This window comes from Cygnus olor, chromosome 18, assembly GCF_009769625.2.
Source record: "Cygnus olor isolate bCygOlo1 chromosome 18, bCygOlo1.pri.v2, whole genome shotgun sequence".
NCBI lineage: Eukaryota > Metazoa > Chordata > Aves > Anseriformes > Anatidae > Cygnus > Cygnus olor.
In genome coordinates this window covers 5,150,994-5,172,061 of record NC_049186.1, presented here as the reverse complement: position 1 = coordinate 5,172,061, position 21,068 = coordinate 5,150,994, and the positions used below count along the sequence as shown (strand labels likewise).

The 21,068-nt window shown below is 60.8% G+C and overlaps 2 protein-coding genes across 2 annotated transcripts in view; one reads left to right on the top strand and one right to left on the bottom strand.

The window, feature by feature from the left end:
- The first annotated feature begins 2,201 nt into the window (after positions 1-2,201).
- SPHK1 (sphingosine kinase 1) lies at positions 2,202-9,419 on the top strand. Its single transcript, XM_040577774.1, has 5 exons — positions 2,202-2,753; positions 6,831-6,980; positions 7,229-7,323; positions 7,565-7,680; positions 8,123-9,419. Exons 1-5 carry the CDS (start codon positions 2,243-2,245, stop codon positions 8,892-8,894), a joined length of 1,644 nt encoding a protein of 547 aa, XP_040433708.1. The 5' UTR covers positions 2,202-2,242; the 3' UTR covers positions 8,895-9,419.
- A 1,412-nt stretch (positions 9,420-10,831) lies between these two features.
- UBE2O (ubiquitin conjugating enzyme E2 O) overlaps positions 10,832-21,068 on the bottom strand; it is a 62,746-nt gene continuing 52,509 nt past the window's right edge. Inside the window, 5 exon segments of the mRNA XM_040577773.1 lie at positions 10,832-14,791; positions 16,432-16,489; positions 17,208-17,411; positions 17,909-18,045; positions 19,017-19,674. Of these exon segments, the coding sequence (XP_040433707.1) occupies positions 14,028-14,791; positions 16,432-16,489; positions 17,208-17,411; positions 17,909-18,045; positions 19,017-19,674 (1,821 nt within the window). The 3' untranslated portion in view covers positions 10,832-14,027.

Genomic DNA, 21,068 nt, shown 5'->3' with positions numbered 1-21,068 from the left:
TGCTCACCCCCTGCCCGCTGTTCCCCCCCCAGGGAAGCCCCACAGCAACCCTCCCAGCTGCAGCACCCCCAGGTGCAGCACCTCATGCTAAAGCTGCTCTCAGCCCCTTTCCCCCCGCAGCCCACCCTAGTATCCAGCTCTTATTTAAAGCACTTTCAGGGGGGGTGAGGGGGTCCCCGTGGCCCGGAGCCACAGACGAATGTAACGCAGCGCGGCCAGAGCCCGACCCGGCCCCGTCACCCCGCGGCACCTGCCGGGAGCCATCCAGCAGCTGCTCTCATTTCCTCCCACCGTCCCGTGCCTTCCTGGGCGGAAATGCAGAGCGCCTTAGTCACCAGCGAGGCGGCGAGGCGAGGGGCAGGTCGGCAGCCCGTGTTCCCCGGCGGGCGGCCATTTCCTCCCCCGGGCACCTTGCCGAGGCTCTGGCCGGCGGCGTGGCCACGCTGGCCCCTCGCTGACCCCAAATCTCAGCCGGCATCGGCCGCGGGTGCTTGGGTTCCCCAGCCAGAAGCATCGGCCGGCCGATCTCTGGGGCTGGGTTTTGCCCCACCTCTGTCTTTAACCGCCTCTCGGAGCCCATAGCGCCGGAGAAGTCCTCCTGGGAAGCGCGGTGCACCAAGTCCTGCCACCTCTCCTCTGTTTTTAGGGCACCCGGAGACAGCCAGGCTCACACAGCCGCGCTATCTGCCCGGCAGGCCGTCCCCTGCCTGAAACTTCTGGCGGGTTTCAGGGTATTTAAATGGGCACAGCGGGCTCGCAGGTAGCGAAGCTGCTGTCAGAGTGAAGAGCAATGCCTCCCCGAGCTGTGAGCTCAAGGTTATGGGGTCTGTGGCTGCTGCTGCCACCAGCCCAGCAGCACAGGGTGTGTAAAACCCACATGAGCGCTGCCATGAAGGGTCGAGGGCGCCTCTCCTCCTGCCTCGCCACTCACACAGTGCTGGCCTGAGCACCGATTGCCCACCGAGCTGCCCAGGGGCACAGCGCCGCTCCGCTCAGAGCCTCAGGACGGCAAAGGGCCAGCGGGAGAGAGTGCATGGAGAGCAGGTGGTGGGCAGGATGCGGCCCCTCCGTCCTCCTCCCTGCTCTGCCTGCGCTCCTCCAGGCTCCTCTGCTCCTCTCACCCTGCGGGGTGGCTGGGTGCGGGGCTGGGGAGGGATGCGGGGCTGGGGATGGATGCGGGGCTGGGGGTGGATGCGGGGCTGGGGATGGATGCGGGGCTGGGGGTGGATGTGGGGCTGGGGATGGATGGATGTGGGGCTGGGGGTGGATGTGGGGCTGGGGATGGATGCGGGGCTGGGGATGGATGCGGGGCTGGGGATGGATGGATGTGGGGCTGGGGATGGATGGATGTGGGGCTGGGGGTGGATGCGGGGCTGGGGATGGATGCGGGGCTGGGGATGGATGCGGGGCTGGGGATGGATGCGGGGCTGGGGGTGGATGTGGGGCTGGGGGTGGATGTGGGGCTGGGGATGGATGGATGTGGGGCTGGGGGTGGATGCGGGGCTGGGGATGGATGCGGGGCTGGGGGTGGATGTGGGGCTGGGGATGGATGTGGGGCTGGGGATGGATGGATGTGGGGCTGGGGATGGATGCGGGGCTGGGGATGGATGCGGGGCTGGGGATGGATGTGGGGCTGGGGGTGGATGTGGGGCTGGGGGTGGATGCGGGGCTGGGGATGGATGGATGTGGGGCTGGGGGTGGATGTGGGGCTGGGGGTGGATGCGGGGCTGGGGATGGATGCGGGGCTGGGAATGGATGTGGGGCTGGGGATGGATGCGGGGCTGGGGATGGATGCGGGGCTGCTGAAGGATACCGGTGGTCTCTGCTCAGCCCAGCACGGGGGTCTTGGGGGCGCGACCTGGACACGACACACACAAACCGATCCCGGCACAGCCACCCTTGGCCTTTCTGCATGCACGCGGGTGCCGGCACCCCGCCGACCGCGCAGCACAAGCACCAACCCCCCCCCCCCCAGGCCCCTCAGCACCGCAGGACAGATCCTGCTCCCCCAGCACCCCGCGCACAGACCGAGCCCCCCCCCCCCAAAAAAAAAAAAAAAAAAGAAGAAAAAAAGAAAAGAGCAGCGGGGAGCGCTGGGGGAGAGCGAGGCAGCGCCGCCTCGGTTCACCTCCGGGGAAGGGGGGGGTTAACTTGGGCCGGGCCGGGCGGCCCCGCCTGCCGTTGCCGGGCGGGTGTCGGCAGCGAGCGGCGGCTGCGGGCGGCGCTCCCCCGGTGCGCTCCGATGGCCGCCGGCCGCCGACCCCCCCCGCAGCCCGGCGGCGGAGGAGGAAGAGGAGGAGGAGGAGGAGAAGGAGGAGGAGGAGGAGGAGGAAGAGGCGGCTGCAGCGGGGGCGAGGACGCGGTGCTGCGGGGCCGCTTCTCGCCGGGGCTGGCCCCCGGGGCGGCCGCCTGGGCGCTGGCGCTGACGGAGCGGGAGCTGCAGGTGCTGCGCCCCGACGGCACCGGGGCCGCGCTGCCCCTGGCCGACTGCGTGGGCTCCGCGGCTTTCCCCTCCTCCTCCTCCTCCTCCTCCTCCTCCTCCTCCTCCTGCTCCTCCGGCTCGTCCGCCGCCTGCTTCTCGGTGGTGTGTTATCCCTTCCGAAAAGGCCGCTGGGGCTCCCCTGCCCGCCAGCGCCTGCAGAGGACTTTCCGAGTCGCCCACGGCCCCGACGCCGAGGGGAACCTCCGCATCGCCCAGGCCTGGAGCCAGCGGATCCGGGAGCTCTCGGTGCCCGCCCTGCCCGCGCGGGACGGTGAGTGCCGGCCGGGCGCGTCCCCCCCCCCCCGCCGTGGCATCGGGGGGGGGGTGGGTGTGGGGGTGCGGGGTGCTGGGGTCCCAAAGTATTCCCCGGCGCGGTGGTGGGGCCGTAGCCCCCCGCCCCATCCCCTGGCGCAGCCTTCGGGGCGCCAGGAGGAGGCTGCCGGCAGTGATTTTGGGGTGCTGCCTCCCCCCCCCCCCCCCCCCATCCCCACCCCACACCCGTTTGCCTCTCCCCGTGCCCGGCCCCGCACCGAGCATCCCCCGTACCCCGGCAGGCCGGACCCCTGTGCTGCGTGTGGATTTGGGGGCTGGGGGGGGTTATTGGGGTTTGGGGCTGGGGGCGGCCCCCCTCCACCCAGACGCCCCCCTCGGGTGTGTGGTGTGGCACCGGCGGCCAGGAGGGGGCTGGAGGGACTTAGGAGGGGGGGTCTGGCCCCAAAGGGTCAAGGCAGGGGACCCCCGCAGGCACCTGGGTGCCCCCCTGCATATAGGGGACAGGGACATCAACGCACAGCCCCAGTGCCAGGGGTGGCCGCAGCCCCCGGGGGTTCTTCGGGGCCAGGTGTGGGTTTTTCCCCCACTTTTCCCCTTAAATTGAAGGGGCAGCAGGGACGCGGTCCCACCACAGCCCCCTTGCACGCCTCCTGCTCCTCTCGCATTGCTTTTTGAATAGCAAACCTTTCAAAATAACATTAATGAGGAAAAAGCCACCGCTGCTGACAAAGGGAGGATGGGGAACCTTCACTGTCCCTGCCGGGTCCCATCCATCACCGGGGAGTGGAGAAAAACCTCTGGGGCCAGCGGGGTCCCGGGGAGGTGTGGGTCTGTCCCTCTCTGGAAGGGGCAAGGCTGGCTCGGGGGTTTTCTCCCCCTCCTTCTGCAGGCCGGCATGCATTAGAACATCTGAGCAGAGATTCAATTATATGCACTACTTCATTTATTTAGCTGTCCAGTCGCACTGATCAGACTTGGAAATTAAGAGGCATGCGGTTAGAGGGATCCTGTCACATCGCATTTAGCCCAGCTCTCCCCGCTTGGGTTGGAAAATGCAGCTTTTTCACATGACCTGCAGCTACAAAACAACTTTCTGCTACTCTTAGTAAATAAGAAGGGAAAAAAAAAAATAATCCGGCGGAAAGGGGCGAGGGTGAAACCGGTTCCCCGGCCGGATTGCCAGCCCGAACTCCGCAGCTGCGAGTCTCCAAAGGGTTTTAAATCCCTCGCCCTTGGAGCATGTGGCGTGATTGTGCTCGGGCACGGGCGGCTCACGGCACGGCAGGGGCCTCGGGGGAGCCCGGGGAAGGAGGACGGCAGAAGGCGGTGCGGGATTTTGCAGTTATTTTCTAGCTGAGGGCCAGCAGGATTTACGAACCTCCTTCCCCAAGTTTAGGCCGGAGCTACAAATGCTGCTCGCCACACCCTGCGCCCGCACGCACCGGCATGGCGCAGCCGGCGGCGTGTGCAGGACAGATAAGGCCGCACCGGGAAAGCTTCGGGCCAGGGTGCGAGAAGCAATCGGGGCACCCCGGCCCTTTCGGGAGGGGGACGGGGAGAAGCCAAACCTTCCCTGCAGCCCCCCGGCTGCGGCATCCTCGGGGGTAAAAGCCCCGCGGAGAGCTGCAGCTGGCGGAAAGTTTCTCCGCCTGACTTCACCCCAAGGATAAAAACAACAGAAAAAAATCCCCCAGTGCTTAATAACCACAAATCTGGGGGGAAAAAAGCGCCGCCGTGCCCTGCTGCTGGCTGGGCAGGAGCAAACCGCCCCGGGTTTGTGGGGTTGGCGTCACGATGGAGGAATCCAGCTCCTGGCCACAACAGGAGGCTGCCGGCAGCATGGCCGTGGTGTCATGGTGGCAGAAGCACTGATTTTGGGGGACCCCCGTATTGTGTTTGTTCGTCCCCTCGCTGTGCACAGCCATCTGGGTGACCTGGGGAGCCGGACAGCCCAACCCTGTCCTCCGGCAAGCCTGGGAAGTTCGTCCCCGGTGCACCAAAACCGGACCTTGCAGAGGGATGTGGCAACGCGGCCGAGCTGCTGGGGCTGCCCGCACGTCTCCAGCTGTCAGCGGAGCCACGGAGAGGGCACGTGGCTCGTGGGTGATGCGGTCGGAGCTGTGCCCCTTCCTCCTGCTGACTCGGCCCCCGTCCTGCTCGCCCACGAGCCGGGGGAGCAGCCGGGCTGTGCTGTTCCCGGCAGCGCTGAGATGCTGCGGCCGGCGTTGCGCAAGGGGAAGGGATGCTGCCGAAATCCGCCGCGCTCGCCAGGGTGGAGGGGGCAAGAGGAGAGAAAAAAGAGGAGAGAAAAGTCCCCACGGCCTGGCTCGGAGCACAAAGCCCTGGGCTGTGTTTACCAAGAGAGGACTGAGTGCTGTTAATGAGCACAAAGGCTCTCAGGGGGCCGGCGTGGCCAAGACCTCGCTGCCCATCGCTCCTGATGTGTGCTGGGGTGAGCTCAGCTCGCAGCGCTCTGCTGCCAGCCCCGAGGCCCATTCGGTCCCATCCTGCCTGGTGCTAGCTGATAAGGAGCTGCAGAGGGCGAGGGACAGCTGGCGGGGCCGGCACCGGACCCAGCTTACGGACAGAGGCGTGCTGATGGACAGACAGACGGGCGCCTGCTGGAGGCTGGTGGAGACCGGAGCCGTCCCGGAGCAGTGCAGCCTCCCCGGTGGGGTCAGGGCTCGCCAGCTCAGTCCCTGCGGGCAGAAAACCAAGGAGACAGCACCAAAACCAGCGTGGGAGCTCGCTCTTCTCCCCAGGGCTGCGACAGGCACGGGGCTGGGGCTGCCGAGCCCTGCTATCCATCGGGGAGGCCCCGGCGTGGCCGTGACCTCGGCGAGGCCAGGTGCCAGCAGGGAGGCGGCGCACGCGGTGGCCTCCCTCGGCCTGGCCTCCCCTGCTGCGGTCGGCAGGAGGTTTATCTGTAAAACGATGCTTGGATAAACACGAAATCGCCCCGCGTGCGCAGGCGAGGAGGAGGACGGGCGGCGATCCCCGCGTGCTGGCCGCCCTTTGCCCCGGGTTCATCGCCGCGCTCTGCGGCCGCTCCCAGCTCCGAGCAAGGGGCTTCCCGGCCCGGGGCAGTGCTGGGAAACGGCGGCGGCTTTCGTGACTCAACGCCGCTGACGGAGCAGAGCTCGGTGCTTTGTCAGCAGGCAAAACCTCAGCGCGGTCCCGTGGGGCCCCTACACCGCCAGCTGGGGGGGCCTGGGGCTGGAGCTGGGGGGGACCCCAAACCTGGGGTCACGCTGCAGGCTGGGAGGGGTTTAGAGGGAATGCAGGAGTGCCAGGCACATCGTAGGAGCTCCCCATGTGGGATCCATGCCTTTTGGATATAACACAGGCTTGCTGGTGCCACTCCTGGCTCTGCTGGGGATGAGGGCCCATTTTTTTTAGGAACCTGTGCCAAGGACACCGGGCTAGGGACAGCAAGCGCAGGCTGGGGAGCTCTGAGCTCACCAGGGAGCCCCGGAGCAGAGGTGCTGCAGGGTATTCATGGACCGTGCCCATGCCGGGTCCCCCTTGTCCCTGCTGCAAGGAGCCCTCGAGCTCCGCGGCGCTGACCGGCTGCCATCAAGGCGCAGCAGCGCTCGGAGCCCCGCGGCCACCCCAGGCTCTTCCCAGCTCCTCCCAAGGAGCGCAGCTGCAGCGTGGCCGGGGCTCGATGTGCCGGGGACACGGGGACCGCTGGGTCTGGGCAGCGACCGCCCCTGTCAGGCCTGTAATTACAGCCCGGCCGGGGGCATCGCGCGTGAAACCAGAGCCTGGTGGGGAGCAGGGGGAAGAGAAGCGTCCGTCTGTCAGCACAGGTGTCAGTCCTGGCCCTGCTCCAGCTTGGAGGGATGTGGGGAATCAGGACCTCAACCCTCCCAGCCCTCACCGCTGTCACCATCCTTGGCTCGCTGTGCAGGAACATGGGGGACCTGGGGGGGCTCCAGAGCTCCCCAGCTCTCCCAGTGGGGACCCCCCAGTCCGTGCCCAACACTCCCCTTCCTGCAGGGCTGCAGCAAACGCTGCCCTGGCTCACAGGGCACCCCCTGGCCTCGGCTCTGAGCCCCTTTTTCCCCACCAGGTGCCAGCTACGGGGTCCTGCCCCGGCCCTGCCATGCCCTGGTGCTGCTGAACCCGCAGAGCGGCGCCGGCCGCGCGCTCGATGACTTCCATGCGGTGGTGCAGCCCATGCTGGCCGACGCCGACATCACGCCCTCCATCTTCATCACCGGTGAGTCCCCCAGTGCCGCCTGCCCTGTCCCCTCGCCGTGACCCCCTCCGACCCAGGGACCTACCTGGGACGGGCTCCTATATGGGGTGGATTCAGGCAAGGTGTCACCAGTGAAGGGTGCGAGGGGACTGCCCCACATCCTGCACCCCCACGGGGACAGTGGGGCTGGGATCGCGATCCCGGGGGTGGCAGCAGGCAGGGCAGAGGCACGGAGGACGGCGCTCAGCTCTCGCTGCTTTCCCCTGCAGAGAGACCCCACCACGCGCAGGAGAAGATGCGGGATGAGGACCTGTCGCAGTGGGACACGCTGGTGGTGATGTCCGGGGACGGGCTGCTCCACGAGGTGAGAGGGGCAGCGCCCCCCGGCCAGGACGGGGCACGAAGCTGGGAGGAGAGGGGCGCTGGGGGCAGGAGCCGAGTTTTGAGACCTGTAGACAAGAAGGAACAGCAAAGAGAGAAAACCCAGCTCAGAGCTAGCAGGGCAGGCACAGCCTTTGTCCTGCCCTTGGCTGGGGGCACTGAGGGGGCACCAGGGTCCTGGCACGGCCCCGGGTACAATGAGTTCCCTCCCTCCATCCCTGCAGGTGGTGAATGGGCTGATGGAGCGGCCGGACTGGGAGGAGGCGATGAAGAAGCCGCTGTGCATCCTGCCAGGGGGCTCCGGGAACGCCCTGGCTGCCTCCATCAACTACTATGCAGGGTGAGCGGGGCGTTGGGATGGGGACACCCACCTGGGTAGCCCCCCTGCGGCGCAGCCGGTCCCTGCCAGCATCAGGTTGCACCCCTGCATTTCCAGCTCCCCCCACGCCCTGTCTCTCCTCCAGGCTCTGAATCTGGCACAACTTCACCCAAACGAGCCAGGGGCTGAGCTGAGCCCCCGGGGTGCAGCTGGCTGTGCTGTATGGCAGCAGCTGTAGGTGCAAAGCCGTGCACCCCAGGAAACACCCAGGGTGGGAGCGGGGTTGTCCTGGGCAGCCCCACATCGGTCCCCAAATTCAGGAGCTGGTTTATGCTGCCCCTTCCTAGCGGCTTCACCCAGCCGGGATGCATCCCAGCACAAAGGCAGCACCCTTGAGGGGGCCGCACGTGGGTGCTGGGACTGCAGGAGGAGCCCCCAAACTCACCCTCTCCGTCCCTCGCAGCAACGACCACGTGGCCAAGAAGAAGCTGCTGACGAACTGCACCTTCATCCTCTGCAAGGGGCTGCACACGCAGATGGACCTGGTGTCGCTGAGCACGGCCTCGGGCAAGCGCTTCTTCTCCTTCCTGGGCTTCGGCTGGGGCTTCATCGCCGACGTGGACATCGACAGCGAGAAGTACCGCCGGCTGGGCAACGCGCGCTTCACGCTGGGCACCCTGCAGTGCCTGGCCCGGCTGCGCGTCTACCAGGGCCGCCTCTCCTACCTGCCCGTGGGCCCCGAGCACGGCGGCACCCCCCCGGCCCCCAGGGACCCCCCGGCGCCCGTCGCCGACGGCCGGGCGCTGCCGGAGGGGGGCACGGAGGGGGCTCTGCCCGCCGACTCGCTGCTGGTGCCGCTGGGCCAGCCGGTGCCGGCGAGCTGGGCGGTGGTCCCCGAGGAGGAGTTCGTCTGCGTCTACGCCATTTACCAGTCCCACCTGGGCACCAACCTGCTGATGGCGCCGGCGGCACGGCTGGACGACGGCTGCATCCACCTCTTCTACGTGCGGGCGGGCATCAGCCGCGTGGCGCTGCTGAAGGTCTTCTTGGCCATGGGCAGGGGCACGCACCTGGACCTGGGCTGCCCCCACCTGCACCACGTCCCCGTCCGCGCCTTCCGCCTGGAGCCGCGGGGCAGCGCCGGCGTCATGACGGTGGACGGCGAGGCGCTGGCCTGCGAGCCCGTGCAGGGCCAGGTCCACGGCCGCCTCTGCCGCATCGTCAGCGGCTCCTGAGCGGCCGCAGCGCTGAGCCGCGGGCACGGCCGAGCCTTCCTCCCACTCAGGAACCACCTCCTCCTCCTCTAGCAATAGCTCTCCGGGGCCGCGGGCACCTCGCTTAGCTTTACTCTCTTCGGGACAGACCCAAAAACGAGCCCCATCAGGTACTTGGCGCCGGCGAGATGCCCGCGTTTCGCCCCGGTACGAGCGCTTTGAGGGGTGCGAGGCCCTGGCCCCGGGGCGGCTGCGCCGGCACAGCCCCGTCCCCCCCCAGCTCGGACGCACACGGTGGCACCGCTCATGTCCCTGCCACGGAGCCAGCCTGACCCGGGGCGGTCAGGACCAATATCTAACACGAAAAAAAAAAATCAAAAATTTTTTTTAAAAAAAGAATGTTTCTACCCAAAGCTTCCTGTAGAAGCAGAGTTTATTCTTGTGAGAAATGCAATAAATACCTAGCATTTGCAAAAAAAAAAAAACCACCAACAAATAATAATAATAATAATAATAATAATAAAAAGCCCTGGGATTTAAATCTGAGCACACGGCTGTCCCAAGGGGCTGAGGCCCTTTACTCCCTGGAACCTTGGGGTCAGGATCAGTGCAGAGCCACGCACCGAGAGCTGCTCACACAGAGCAGCGCGGGCGGTGGCTGCAGCTTCCCGGGGTGTGTCTGTGCCCCACGTCCCAAGGAGATCATTGAATCCTGAGAGCCGAGCCCTGCACAGGGATGTTTTTGGGATGTCTTGGGAACGGCTCGGTGCCTACAAGCGAGGGAGGCATTTGGGGGAGCCGGGCGGTTTTGGCTTTCTGCCGCAGCCGGGGCCCTGCAGGGAGCTCTGGTCTCCACCTTCCCGGACAGCCCTCACTCGGGGCCCTTCCCGGGGCTTGGCGCAGGGATTACTCAGCCTTTTTGGTATAAAACTGCAGTAATTAAAGCTCATTTACTGCGCCGGAGTACAAAGGAGGAGGGTAAACAGCAGGGGCTGTTGGCATTTATTCATCAGCAAACCCTGCCAGTGGGATTGCAGGGCCGGGAGAAGAGCGCGATTGTTCCCAGCCCTGCTCTGAGGGGCCGGGGTGTCCCGGGTCCAGCTGGGAGCCACGACCCAAAATACAGCAACTTCCCCCGTGGGGGGGGGGGGGGGGGGGGGAGAGAAAAATGGGGGGGTGAGGCTTTGCTGGCCTCTAAACGTGTCCAGCCCCAGCCTCTGCCCAGGCAGGGGATGTGCTTGGGGCTTCGAGCTGCCTCCGAGTGCAAGGGGTCTGGGGGCTGAAGGGGTCCCTGGGGTGTCCTGTAGGGTTGGGTGGTGGCAGCGGGGTGGTTGGGGGGATCTCCCAGGGGCTCAGGTCCCACCTTCTGCTGCACAAAGAACCTTCCTTTCTTTTTTAACCCAAGCTCTCCCACAAGCTGCCAGCCAGCAGCTGAGGGCCCTTCCAGAGGAGCCCCCGCGGCTCCCCCTGCCCAGAGGAAGGGGCAGCAGCTGCCAGCCGACCCTCAAATCAAAGGCAAATTCTTGGTTTTATACAACTCCAGCAAAGCCACAAGCCTCAAAACACCGCCATCGCTGCCCACCCTGGTGCCCTGCACCTCCTCACCCACCAGCAAGGGCTGAGCGCCCACCCCCAGCACCCGTGGGTGTCCCTGCGGGGGCGATGCAGCCCAGCACACGCTTACCTTGGTGCTGAGAATGGGGCCACGAAGGCTTGGGGCCCACAGGGGCTGCGCTGCGCCCAGATCTGGACCTGGCTGTCCCAGGAGTGGCCCAAGAGCGCTGGGAATAAAAATCCAGACAGGCATCCCATGAAACAAGGTTCTGGGGCGGGTGTTTGTGACGGTACGGGGGCACTCTGGGCACCCCAGCTCCGGGCAGTGGGGTCCCCTCTGGCCCCAGCACGTGGGAGGGGAAGCGAGGGCCAGGGGAAAAAATAAAGAGACAAAGAGTCAGAGCTACTCACAGAGGCAAAATTTAATGGCAAGTCATCTTCCCTCCTTTATTACACCTTGGTTAGCCAAACGAAAAAAAAAAAAATCTGCAGGTAAAAAAAGTTTTAATGGTCACACAGCACTTTATACATATATCATAAGCAACCAAGCATCCACATCTGCACGTGAACGACACACCTCTAAGCATGGCCTCAATAGTCAGGTCGTGGGTTTTTTTTTTCTTTTCATTTAAATACTGTACAGAATCAAGGCTACAAACTGATTTTGTAATGCTTCTTCCCCAACCCCAGCACTTAAAACAGTTACAGGCTGTTCTTATTTGTACATCACACAGTCGTGTAGCCAGTTTTAAGGCTAACAATATGCATCATGCTTTGGCTTTTTTTGTGTTTTTACTTTTTTTTTCTTTAAGGTTTTAGCCTTTTAAATTTTGTTACCCTTAAATATTACATACATACACAAAAAAATTACATAGCTGCAGTGTGCTCACCACCAACCTCGTCACCCAGGAGCTTCACATTATCAAAAGCTTAGAAAATCTGTAAACCTCCGTGCACGCCTCGGGGTGGGACACCGGCTACGGAGAGCGATGCGAGGGGCAGCGGGGAGCAGCGTCCCCTTCCAGCAGGCCAGCACGCACCTTCCCTGGTGGGAAGCCCCAGGAACCTGTGCAAAAGCTCTTGGTTACGATCGGAGGACAACGAGGAGACTTCTTGGGCACAGGGGAGGACCTGGGGCGCGAATCCCGGCCACCCCCGTGCTCGCGCCAACCCCTGCCCACCGCTTCCCCGTGAGATGAGCTGCAGGGAGTGAAGGGAGGGTGAAGCAAGAAATTGCAGAGCTCCTCGGCCTCTCCACCCCAGCCACGTCTGGCCCTAAAGGGTTTTCTCTCTCTCTGCCCTGCTGTTTCCAACAAAGAGTGGCCAGAGCTCCCTCCTGGCCCTGGATGGAGCGGGGTCAGGGCAGCCACAGCGCGGCAAGGGGAACGGGGGGCGAGGGGAGTCGGTGCCTGCAGGTCACCAACTGCAACTTTGCCTGGTGAGCAAGAGGTTTAATCGTGGAACGAGCCTCTCTGGCTGCCTCCCCTGCCCTGAAACACAGCCTCACCCTCCTGCCCCAGTCAGCCCTTTGTGTTTTGGAGATGCCCCTTCTCACTCCCAAAGGGATTCATTCGCTCAGCACCAGAAAGCAGCCCTGAGGTACGCCTGCACTTCAGGCTGCCCTGCCCGGGGCTCAGAGCAGCTCCCCGGGCCCTGCAGACCCTCTGGCAGACCCCCTGCCTGCCAGGCCCCCAGGGCTGCCGGCACCGGAGCAGGGCGCTGGCGACCCACCTGCAAGAGCGGTGTTCGCAGCCAAGCCCCGCTTCCTTCTGGAGCTCCGGGACAGGCCCTGGCAAACCCTGGCAGGGGACATGACACAGAGAGGGCTCGGTGCAGCCAGCCTGCGCCTCCAGGCAGGCTCCGGGGCACGACGGGGGCAGGAGGCTGCAGGCCAGTGGGTTCCGACCCTGGGGTTTCAAGTAGCAGGAAGCACTGCGCAAACATGCCGAGATCGGGCTGCTCTTCGGGGTTTCTAAATGAGGCCAGATCCTGGCCAGGGTGGAGGGAAGGGGACGCAGTCACGTTGAGCTCGAGTAAGGGAAGGATTTGTCTCTGTCCTGAACGCCCAGCCTGACTCCCTCCCGGGGAAGCAGCGCCCAGCTGGAAGGACACGCTGTGCTCCGCAGGGATGCTGAGGGTTCTCCAACGCCGTGGCATTGGGCAAATGCAGCAGTGCTAGAGTGCGACCTGCTGAGCTCCAGAAGTGAAAATAAAGGCGTGCACACCCAGAAAGAGGCTTCAGCAAGGTGCCTCGGCCAGGACACTGGCTCTGGCAAGCCCCTGCCTCAAAGTGCTGAAGGTCACCAGCTCAGGAGCTGCTGCTGCTGCAGCGCGGCTGCTTCCTAGGGAGCACTGCGGCAGAGATGAAGGGGGTATGTGCTGTACCCACACTGCTACCAGCCTCGGCACATCCAGGCCATCGCAGGAAACAGCTGGCCAGGGGAGGAGCTGATAACAGCCCACACCAGTGCCCGCCGTGCTCGTTACTGGGTGAGTAACGGCACAGGAACCGTCCCCAACTGCTGCTGCAACGGGGCCTCGCCGCAACGCGCCAGCTCCTTCCCTTTGGGTGACCCTGCCTCAAACAGCTCCCAAACACCCACCTGCAGCCCAGGGATGGAGAAGCAGCAGTCGTGCCAGGCTCACCAGCCAGACGAGCTGCCAGAGATCTGCAACGGGCCCCGAGATCGCTCGCTACCACCTCCCCACGTGGGGCTGAGGACTGGGGCACGCGCAGCGCCGCGTGGCAGCCGGGCTGGCTGGAACAAAAGATTCAGATACCTAAGCAAGTAACGAGGGCAGAACCCCGGATCCCATTACTTCTAGAAGTCAGGCATGCATGGTAGGGAAGGGGAAGTCTGCCTTACTCTGGAGAATAAAGAGTGTGGGTGGCTGGATCCGATTCCAGAAGAACGAGCAGAAGCCCCGGGAGCAGATGGAGAGCCCGCAGCACCCCCAGGGCAGCACGGGGACTGGCGCTGAGCGCTGCTCTGCCTCTCAAGTCCTGATCAGAAGAACCTCGTAGCTACTGGTGAACAACTAAGACTAGAGCAACTCTGTATGGTGTAGACAACTCCAATGCAAACACAATCCAATGTCTAAGTACATCCAAGCTTGGGTCGGCTTCAGAAAACCCATGGTAATGCAGAGAAAAAAATGAGAGAGTGGGAGGGCATCGCCCCTCGCTTCCAGACTACAGCAATCCCTTCTCCTGGCCTGAACCCCAACAGCACGGACCGCTGGGCGTAGCGCTGGGTGGGAAGAGTCTTTGGGTGGAAAGGTGCCCCAAGATGAAAGTGCAGAGGGAACGTGGCTGCAAGACTGCTTCTGTGCAGGTCTCAAATCTTACCATTGCAGGGTCAAACTCGTAAGAGGAGCACGTACATGGGACAGGGGGAAGGAAGGAGGGCTGGGGGCAAATTCATGCTTAGACAACCTTTCCTCGGAGGAGCAAATCAGGCCTACCACCTTCTTTGGAACAAACCAAGCTGAGGAAGAAAAGCTGGAAGGAGAAGCCAGTTTACTGGTAACAGCGTTTGCCAATTTCCTTTCTGCTGCTTTCCCTTCTCCCCTGCACCTGCCTGTCCCTAACCTGATGGTTTATTTGTCCTCTGTCCACTCCGGGATATTGGCCCCTGCTAAGGCAGCCCGGTACTGCTGCAAGACACCACGGATGCTCTTAATGAACCCCTTGGACAAAGGGAAGAGGGGGAACCCAATATCGGGGTAACCGCTCTTCTCCGGAAGGAAACTCCTGTAGCTCTTTCTCCTTTTCTTTGGTTTCACGCTAGGCTGCGAGGCAGAGTCCTGGGCAGCCTTCCCCTCGTCCGTTCGGTCTCTGGCCAGGTCTGACCCCCTGGCTTGGCCCGTGCTCTCCGAGTCTGAGTACTGTTGGAGATCACCGGCGTTGGGCGTCGAGGTCGTGAACTCCGAGTCGTCCAGCTCCTCCTTCCCGTCGAGCGCCGAGTCAGAAAGCTCGGCTGCTGCCCCCTGCTCCGCCGAGCTGCCGTACTCCCCCGGCGATCCCGCACTGTCTCCGGGGCTCTCGGCCAGGGTGCCGCAGGCGGAGAGGAGGGAGGCAGAATCCGCCCCGTTGGCCTGTTCGTGACTCCTCTCCACCAGCTCGTTCGTCTCCAGCCAGGACTCGATGCGGGACACCAGGCGCCAGCCGTTGCAGCGAAAATGCTCGCGGATTTCGTGCTCAAAGACTTCCACCGGCCGGCGCAGCAGCTGCATCATGGACTGCACCACGCGGATCAGGGTCATCTCGTTGTAGCAGCGACTGTTCTCGTAGCCCTCCTGAAGGCCCCGGTCGCTGTCAAAGCCTGCCTCATTGTAATAGGGCTCGTTCACTAAGATAAGACCTGCCAAAAGAAAGGGAGACCAGCGGGTTAAAGAAGGAACTTCACTGTGAATCACTGCCCGCAGCAGATGCTGCTGGGCCCTGATTTCTGCCAACACATTTGAGGGTCACAGGAGCACCTCGCTGAGAGGCCAAGCCAGCTTCAGCTCCAACCACGCTGATGCAAAGCTGGCAGCAGGGGGACGGACTGCAGGAGATGTGTTGCAGGGAAGCTGTGCTTTGGCTTCAGGCAGGTAGCAGAGGCCAGGCTGGACAAACAAATCTGCAAGATGCATTGGACCAATATGACAAAGAGAAGCAATTGTGTTTGTGAATGGCTCTGTGGCCTTCTGCTAGGGCGGTGAGGACTCCAGACACCACCAAGAGCAGCATTCAAGAGCGTTGGCTGGCAAAAAGAGGTTTCCACTGGTGTAATGCAGACGGCGTGCAACAGCAGAGGAGGTCAAGAGGGTGGAAGGAGAAGGATTTCACAGCAACTTTCCCTCTCCTAGCAAATCTACTGCCAAAAAACCGTAACGCAAACACCCCAAACATTTTTAAAATATTTTCTCTTCCTTCTCTTAAAGGGAAAGAAATCCAGTCTTTGGTAACAGGCTTTGTTTGATCTGACCATCCTATCCAGTACAGTCCCACCAGGGCAGTAGTGAGACAGCGCATGAAGTGACGAGTCACCGACACCAAGCTTTCTCTGCTTGCTTCTGGCCTCGTCTAATTACGTGCATGGAGCAATGGCACCAACGCTGCCAGGCTGCTGGCACCCTGCCACGGGCTGCATTAGAGCCGGTGGAGGTGAGATCATGAGTCTCTCAAAGACCAGGCAGCAGGAGGGAGGGAGGAGATCTTTCACTAGCACCAGGTTGCTCCAGTAAAACATTCGGTATTTCACCTTCTAAATTTGGATCCTCAGCTCCGTAAGTGAGAAAAGGCTTTTATCATGGTGCTGTCCCCCCACAGGAGGATACAAACGGACTGAGACTTCAGGAGCCGCCCGTGGACCTGAGGCAGCAGCCCTTGTTCTGTGTCAAAGGTTTCTCAAGTCACATTCCTGGGCTCCCTGCATAGAAAGTTGGCCTTGAGGAGATTTGATTTAGTCTGTCTGCTCTCAAACTAGATATTATAGGGCAAAGCTCTGTAACAGGAAGCCCTGGGGCTTTTCTAGACACACCCCTGATTATTCTGCTTTAGAAGGAGTGTAAACACCAGCATCATGTGCAAAAATATGCCCAAAGTAGGATGGGTGGGTGACTCAGTGGGGATAAAAACAGTCCTGCAAACTGAGCCCGGTTTAGCAGCAGCTTCAATTAGCTTTGGGAACTGACTGAGAACAAAATGGTTCACCTTTGTCAGCTCCGACTAACAAGCAGAACAGCTCTGTGGTTAGCTGCTGCAGCGAGAAGAAGGGAAAGCATTGTCTCAGAGACCTGGGCTGCAGCCAAAACTCAAGGCGTGAGGAAAGCTCACACCTGCCTGGACTGCTGAACTGGAGAGATAAGGACGCCGCTTTGTCCAGCAAGGTGAGAGCAAAAGGCAGCAGAAGCCCAGCTGGGGTGGCACATCCCAATTGTGTGTGCCCCCTGCAAGCCCGCATCCCCTCTCCCCCCCTGCCTCTTCCTGTCCCACAGGTTCTGCAGGAGCACTTACCTTGGATGGAGATGAGTACTTGAAGGAGGCTGGATTTACTGGTCCACCTTTCCGTCCCCTGAAATACACAGACAAACACATCAAAGGGCTGAAGCACCACTGGTTTGCTCCGTGCTAATTGCTGGCTGAAGGTCGTGTGGCTTCCAGCAGGAACAAGGCTTGTCTGACTTGACACGATGTGCCAGTGTGCCTGCTGGGCCAACCCATCTCTGTTACTTTTGCCAGCCCAGCACCACCCCGTATCAGGCCAGTTCTGCCTGGAACGGTGTAAACCTACACACCAGACACCACTTCCAACCCCCCGCAGCTGCCCTATTGATCCCCCTGCCAAAACCACACCATTTTGGTGGCTCTGGTTACATCAAGTCTCCAACAGGGCTTTGTGCCCCACTACGTAATTTGTCCACTGCATGAGGGACAGGGACTTAAGCCACAGGAGAACGAACACACCACATCAGACATCTCTGCTGTACCCCAGCTTGGTCCAGCCATGACACAGAAACACACGGGATCTGGGCTTCTGCCCTCGTTACTTGCTGGTCTGACTACAGGCTTCTCGTTAAGCAAAGACACGCAAGGACCAAACAGTCCCAGAAGAAGCCCGGCTCTGCCAGCTGCCTGCTCCAGATACCTCAAACCTAAAACCTGAACCACCACCAGGCCAGTCACCCAGGACTCGCGGCCTGGTGGGAAGTGGTTTGTTCCAGCACTGGCCTGGCACAACCGCTGCTACCTGCAGCAGTTGGAAGAAAGCGGCGGGTGGAAGAAAGCGTTACCTTGCCAATCCACGTCCCCAGGAGGCTGACGCACACTTTGCCGTTGTCGTAGAGGTTGGGGTTCAGCCTCCCGCTGCACTGCGAGAGGTAGCGAAAGAGAGGCGGGACAGCAGGGTAGATGTTGGGGAGCTGGATGTCGAAGAGGAAGAGGCCATCTTCGTAGGGCGTGCGCGTGGGTCCTTTGATAAGTGCTGAGAAGAGATCCTGCGGAGAGAGGGGATTGAGCCACGCGGCGCTGCGCAAAGCCCGCTTGGCACAGAGGTATTGGCACAGCGATTAACTCAGCCCTCGCTGGGGAATTGCAGGAGTTCTCAACCACCACATCTCGGGGCACCTTCCCCCTACAAACTGCACTTCTATCGTGGCCTTACTGTGCCTCTGGGTCTGAAGCAGGGCTTGAGAGGGTAGCCAGCAATCCCCACTGGTTGCACCATCCCTCCTCTGGCTCCGTGGGACAGGCACCCCCGTGGGCAAAGCACCCGAAGCAGGTTTCCTGCCGTGAGAAATCCGGGGTTGTTTGCCACCCCGACTCAGGGAATGCAAAAGCAGTTATTTACAGTAATTACAGCCGTACTTCACAGGCTGCACACATTCCTGCACCTCTAACGCAAGGGATTAAGGCTAAGCAGGGAATTCCAAAGACCACGAGCTGGACTTTGAGCCCAGCTCCAACACACAGGCACTGCAGAGCAAACACTTGCCATTCGATCCTCGAAGGTTTTAACCATGATGCCGTCTGGCAGGGAGGTGGCCAGGAGAGCCATTTCTTTCCGCACAGTGCTAAAGAACTTCTTTGCTTCTGGGGGCTGGAACTCCATTTTCTTGAAAGCATGGCTGTCTGTGGGGCAAGGAGAAAGGGATTAAAGCCTTGAAACTGCCAGAGGCTCCTTCTGAAGGCAAATCTATTCATGTATCAAACCCGTCACTCAGAAGAGAGGAAATGGGGGGTAGCAGCAGCAAGAGAAGCTTCAGAAGTATCTCGTTGAAGAACCCCAGCTCTTGCCAGTGAAGACAAGAAACCCTAGAGCTTTTCAAAAATAACCCAGCTCCTGCATCAGCCCGGGGCAATTTAACTTGCGTTGCTGCAGAGCCAAGAGGCAGCTAGAGATTACTTGATTTTTCCCACACCGTACAGCAGCCACAACCTGCACCTCCTGTTCTTTTGGTCCCACAAAGGGCCCTGTCACACAGCTGGGACAACGAGGCATCAAAGCGATGACCTCCTGTCTGCAGCTCCCTGGTTTTATTTATACATACCTCCGGAACAGGTTGGCCACCTCCCCTTCTCAGGTCTGGCGGGCTTGCCGAGCACACCTTGGGCTCTGCTGTCACCAGTGTTCCGCACGGCCAGATGCTCTTTTTTATTTTTGGCTGATTAACATTAACAAGGACACTCACCCAACCAAGGACACCCAGCACAAGAACACCAGCTGTTCCTGCTCTGCCTCTAAACCATTCCACCCCTGCAAAAAAAATCCTGAACAAACCCCGTAGCTTTGAAGTGACCGATCCCCACAGCCCTCCAAAGTCAGTTTCCAACGTGGGAAAAAAGGGAAGCCCCGTTCCTATGGTTTGAGAAGCAGTGTCAGTGCCTGGAGATGCCACCAAAACCCCAGGTGAAACTTCCAGAACAGACTGTGCTACTGAAGTTGTCTCAATTTCTCCTCCCCAGTTCATAAGCTGTGAGAAAGATCACGGAGGATACCCGATCCAAGAGGCCTAGAAGCAAGTGTTTTGGAGAAGGAGAAACATTGCAGGACAGCAACAAAGGACAGAGCCTCCCACAGCGGCCTGCCCCGACACGCTCACCTGGAGCATACTCCAGCACGGAGAAGACTTCTCCCTTAGCACTGGTGAAGGTGACTCCAGGCTTGCCCCCGCTCTGCTGGCAGAGCACCGGTGTCTCACTGGGCCACTCCGACCTCACCGGTGTCTGCGCCTCGGCTTTTTCTTCTTTCTTCTCCGTCTCCACCATGGCTTCCATCTTCTCCTCCTCTGCAATAGCCACGTTATCCAAGGTCTTCTTCAGATTTTCCTGCAGCTTTTTAATATCGTCCAAGAACTTCTTCTCCCGGGTGGGTTTTTCCAGCTCCACAGTCGGGGAGGTGGGAGAACCAGTCAGCAGCTGCTCCACAGTCATATTTTTCAGGCTCTCCAGGATCTTGATGGCTTCCTTTAGTTCCCGGAAGCTCTTTGGGGCTCCGTCCTTGCCAGCTTTCTCCGCAGCAAGATCTGCAACCGCCATAGCCACAGCTCCCTGGACTTGTTCCTCTACTTTCTTCACCTCCTCTACCACCGGCTCCTCGGGCTCTAACTCCTCAATTTTTGGGTGGTCGTCTTCCATGAGGCCATTGTCTGTCTCCCAGCTGTCGCTTTCATCCTCCCACTCCGAGGATGCCCCACTGGTGCTGCCGTCAACAGAGTCATAGTCTGACTCCTCGATTTCCGACTCAATGTTGTATAAGTGCTAAAAGGAGAGCACAGTTAGAGAAGACACCCGAGCACTTCGGCTGAAGCACACGCAGAGTTTGAATCATTTCTAAATGCAGGCGTACCAGTTCTCACCATGGACAGGGAGCTGCTGGATAGAATTTGTCTGGTTGTTTCAACCTCTTCCACCTATACAGGGCGGATTGTGTTTGATCCCAATAGCGTGCTCATGGATAACCCGCACAGACCATGAATCAGCATTGCCCCATCCTCCACTTTTCAAAGTAGGGCACTGGGGGAAAACTAGGGCAGGTCTAGATAGGATGCAGCCAGCTCAGTGGCTGGGATACAGCCGACCAAGGAGAGCACGCCAGGGCCAGGGAGCTACCCAAAAGCCCCAGGGTTTCTGAACACACGGCTATTTCAGAAGGCACTGGGTATTATGTGTGGAGCTCGTGTTTCTAAGGCCTGCCTCTGTACCACAAACCCTGTTGGCACAGAACCCTGATTTCGGCTGCCTCGATGCTGTCCTTCCACAGAGACAATGCTGGAACCAGGAAAACATTCACAAACCAGATTTCTTCTCCTGTGGCACACACTTCTTGCCACCAGAGCTCTGCTGTGTTGCTTTAGCCATTGTATGTCACTTCTGCTTAAAATTCAGCTGGGACAATAAAGCCCAAACAGCTGCTGAATAAGCCCTTACATAAAATGTTCTCCTCCCTTTCGCAGCTGAAAGCTGAGCCCATCCCCACTCTGTCTACCCTCATCTCTTGTAATCGTGCTTTTGCACATGCTGCATCCCTCGCGAGGTCCCCTTGCAGAGGCTTACAGACAACTCCAGCTCCAAGTTCCATCACGGAAGCAAGGGAGCAGGAACAACTTTGCTCCTGACACTTGAATGACGACCCCAAATCCTCTCATTCCTGCAAGATATGAGCCTAGAGGCTACAGCACGTGGACACTCAGTCCTCTTGTCAAAGCCCCGAGCTGAACAAGCACTGTTCAGCCAGTCCCGTGCCACCCAGAGACGGGCAGCTAGCAGGGGTCAGCTGGGTTCAACGTGAGTGACTGCAGGCAGGAGAAGCCATCAAAAGTCACTGCCCTCAAAGCTAATCCAAACCTGAGCTGGAAAAGTTAATTAGCCAGTTATGCCATCCTTATTTTTAGAGCTGAGAGAAAGCACCCAGCCAGCTCGTCTCTGAGCACACGGCTTGATAAATCACCGCTTTACCAGCTGATAATTCACGCTGCTGACATTTCCCCGGCTCCCGCAATTACGCAGATGAGCAGAACTGAAGGGACTGGCGTGACACAGCAGGAGCTGCGGCAGAGCCCGAGCTCCGCAGCGTGAGAGCAGCCCTTTGTGGGGCACGCATCAGACCTCCGATTGTGCCTGTGATCCGAGCGCATGTGACATCAGGGGGAAGG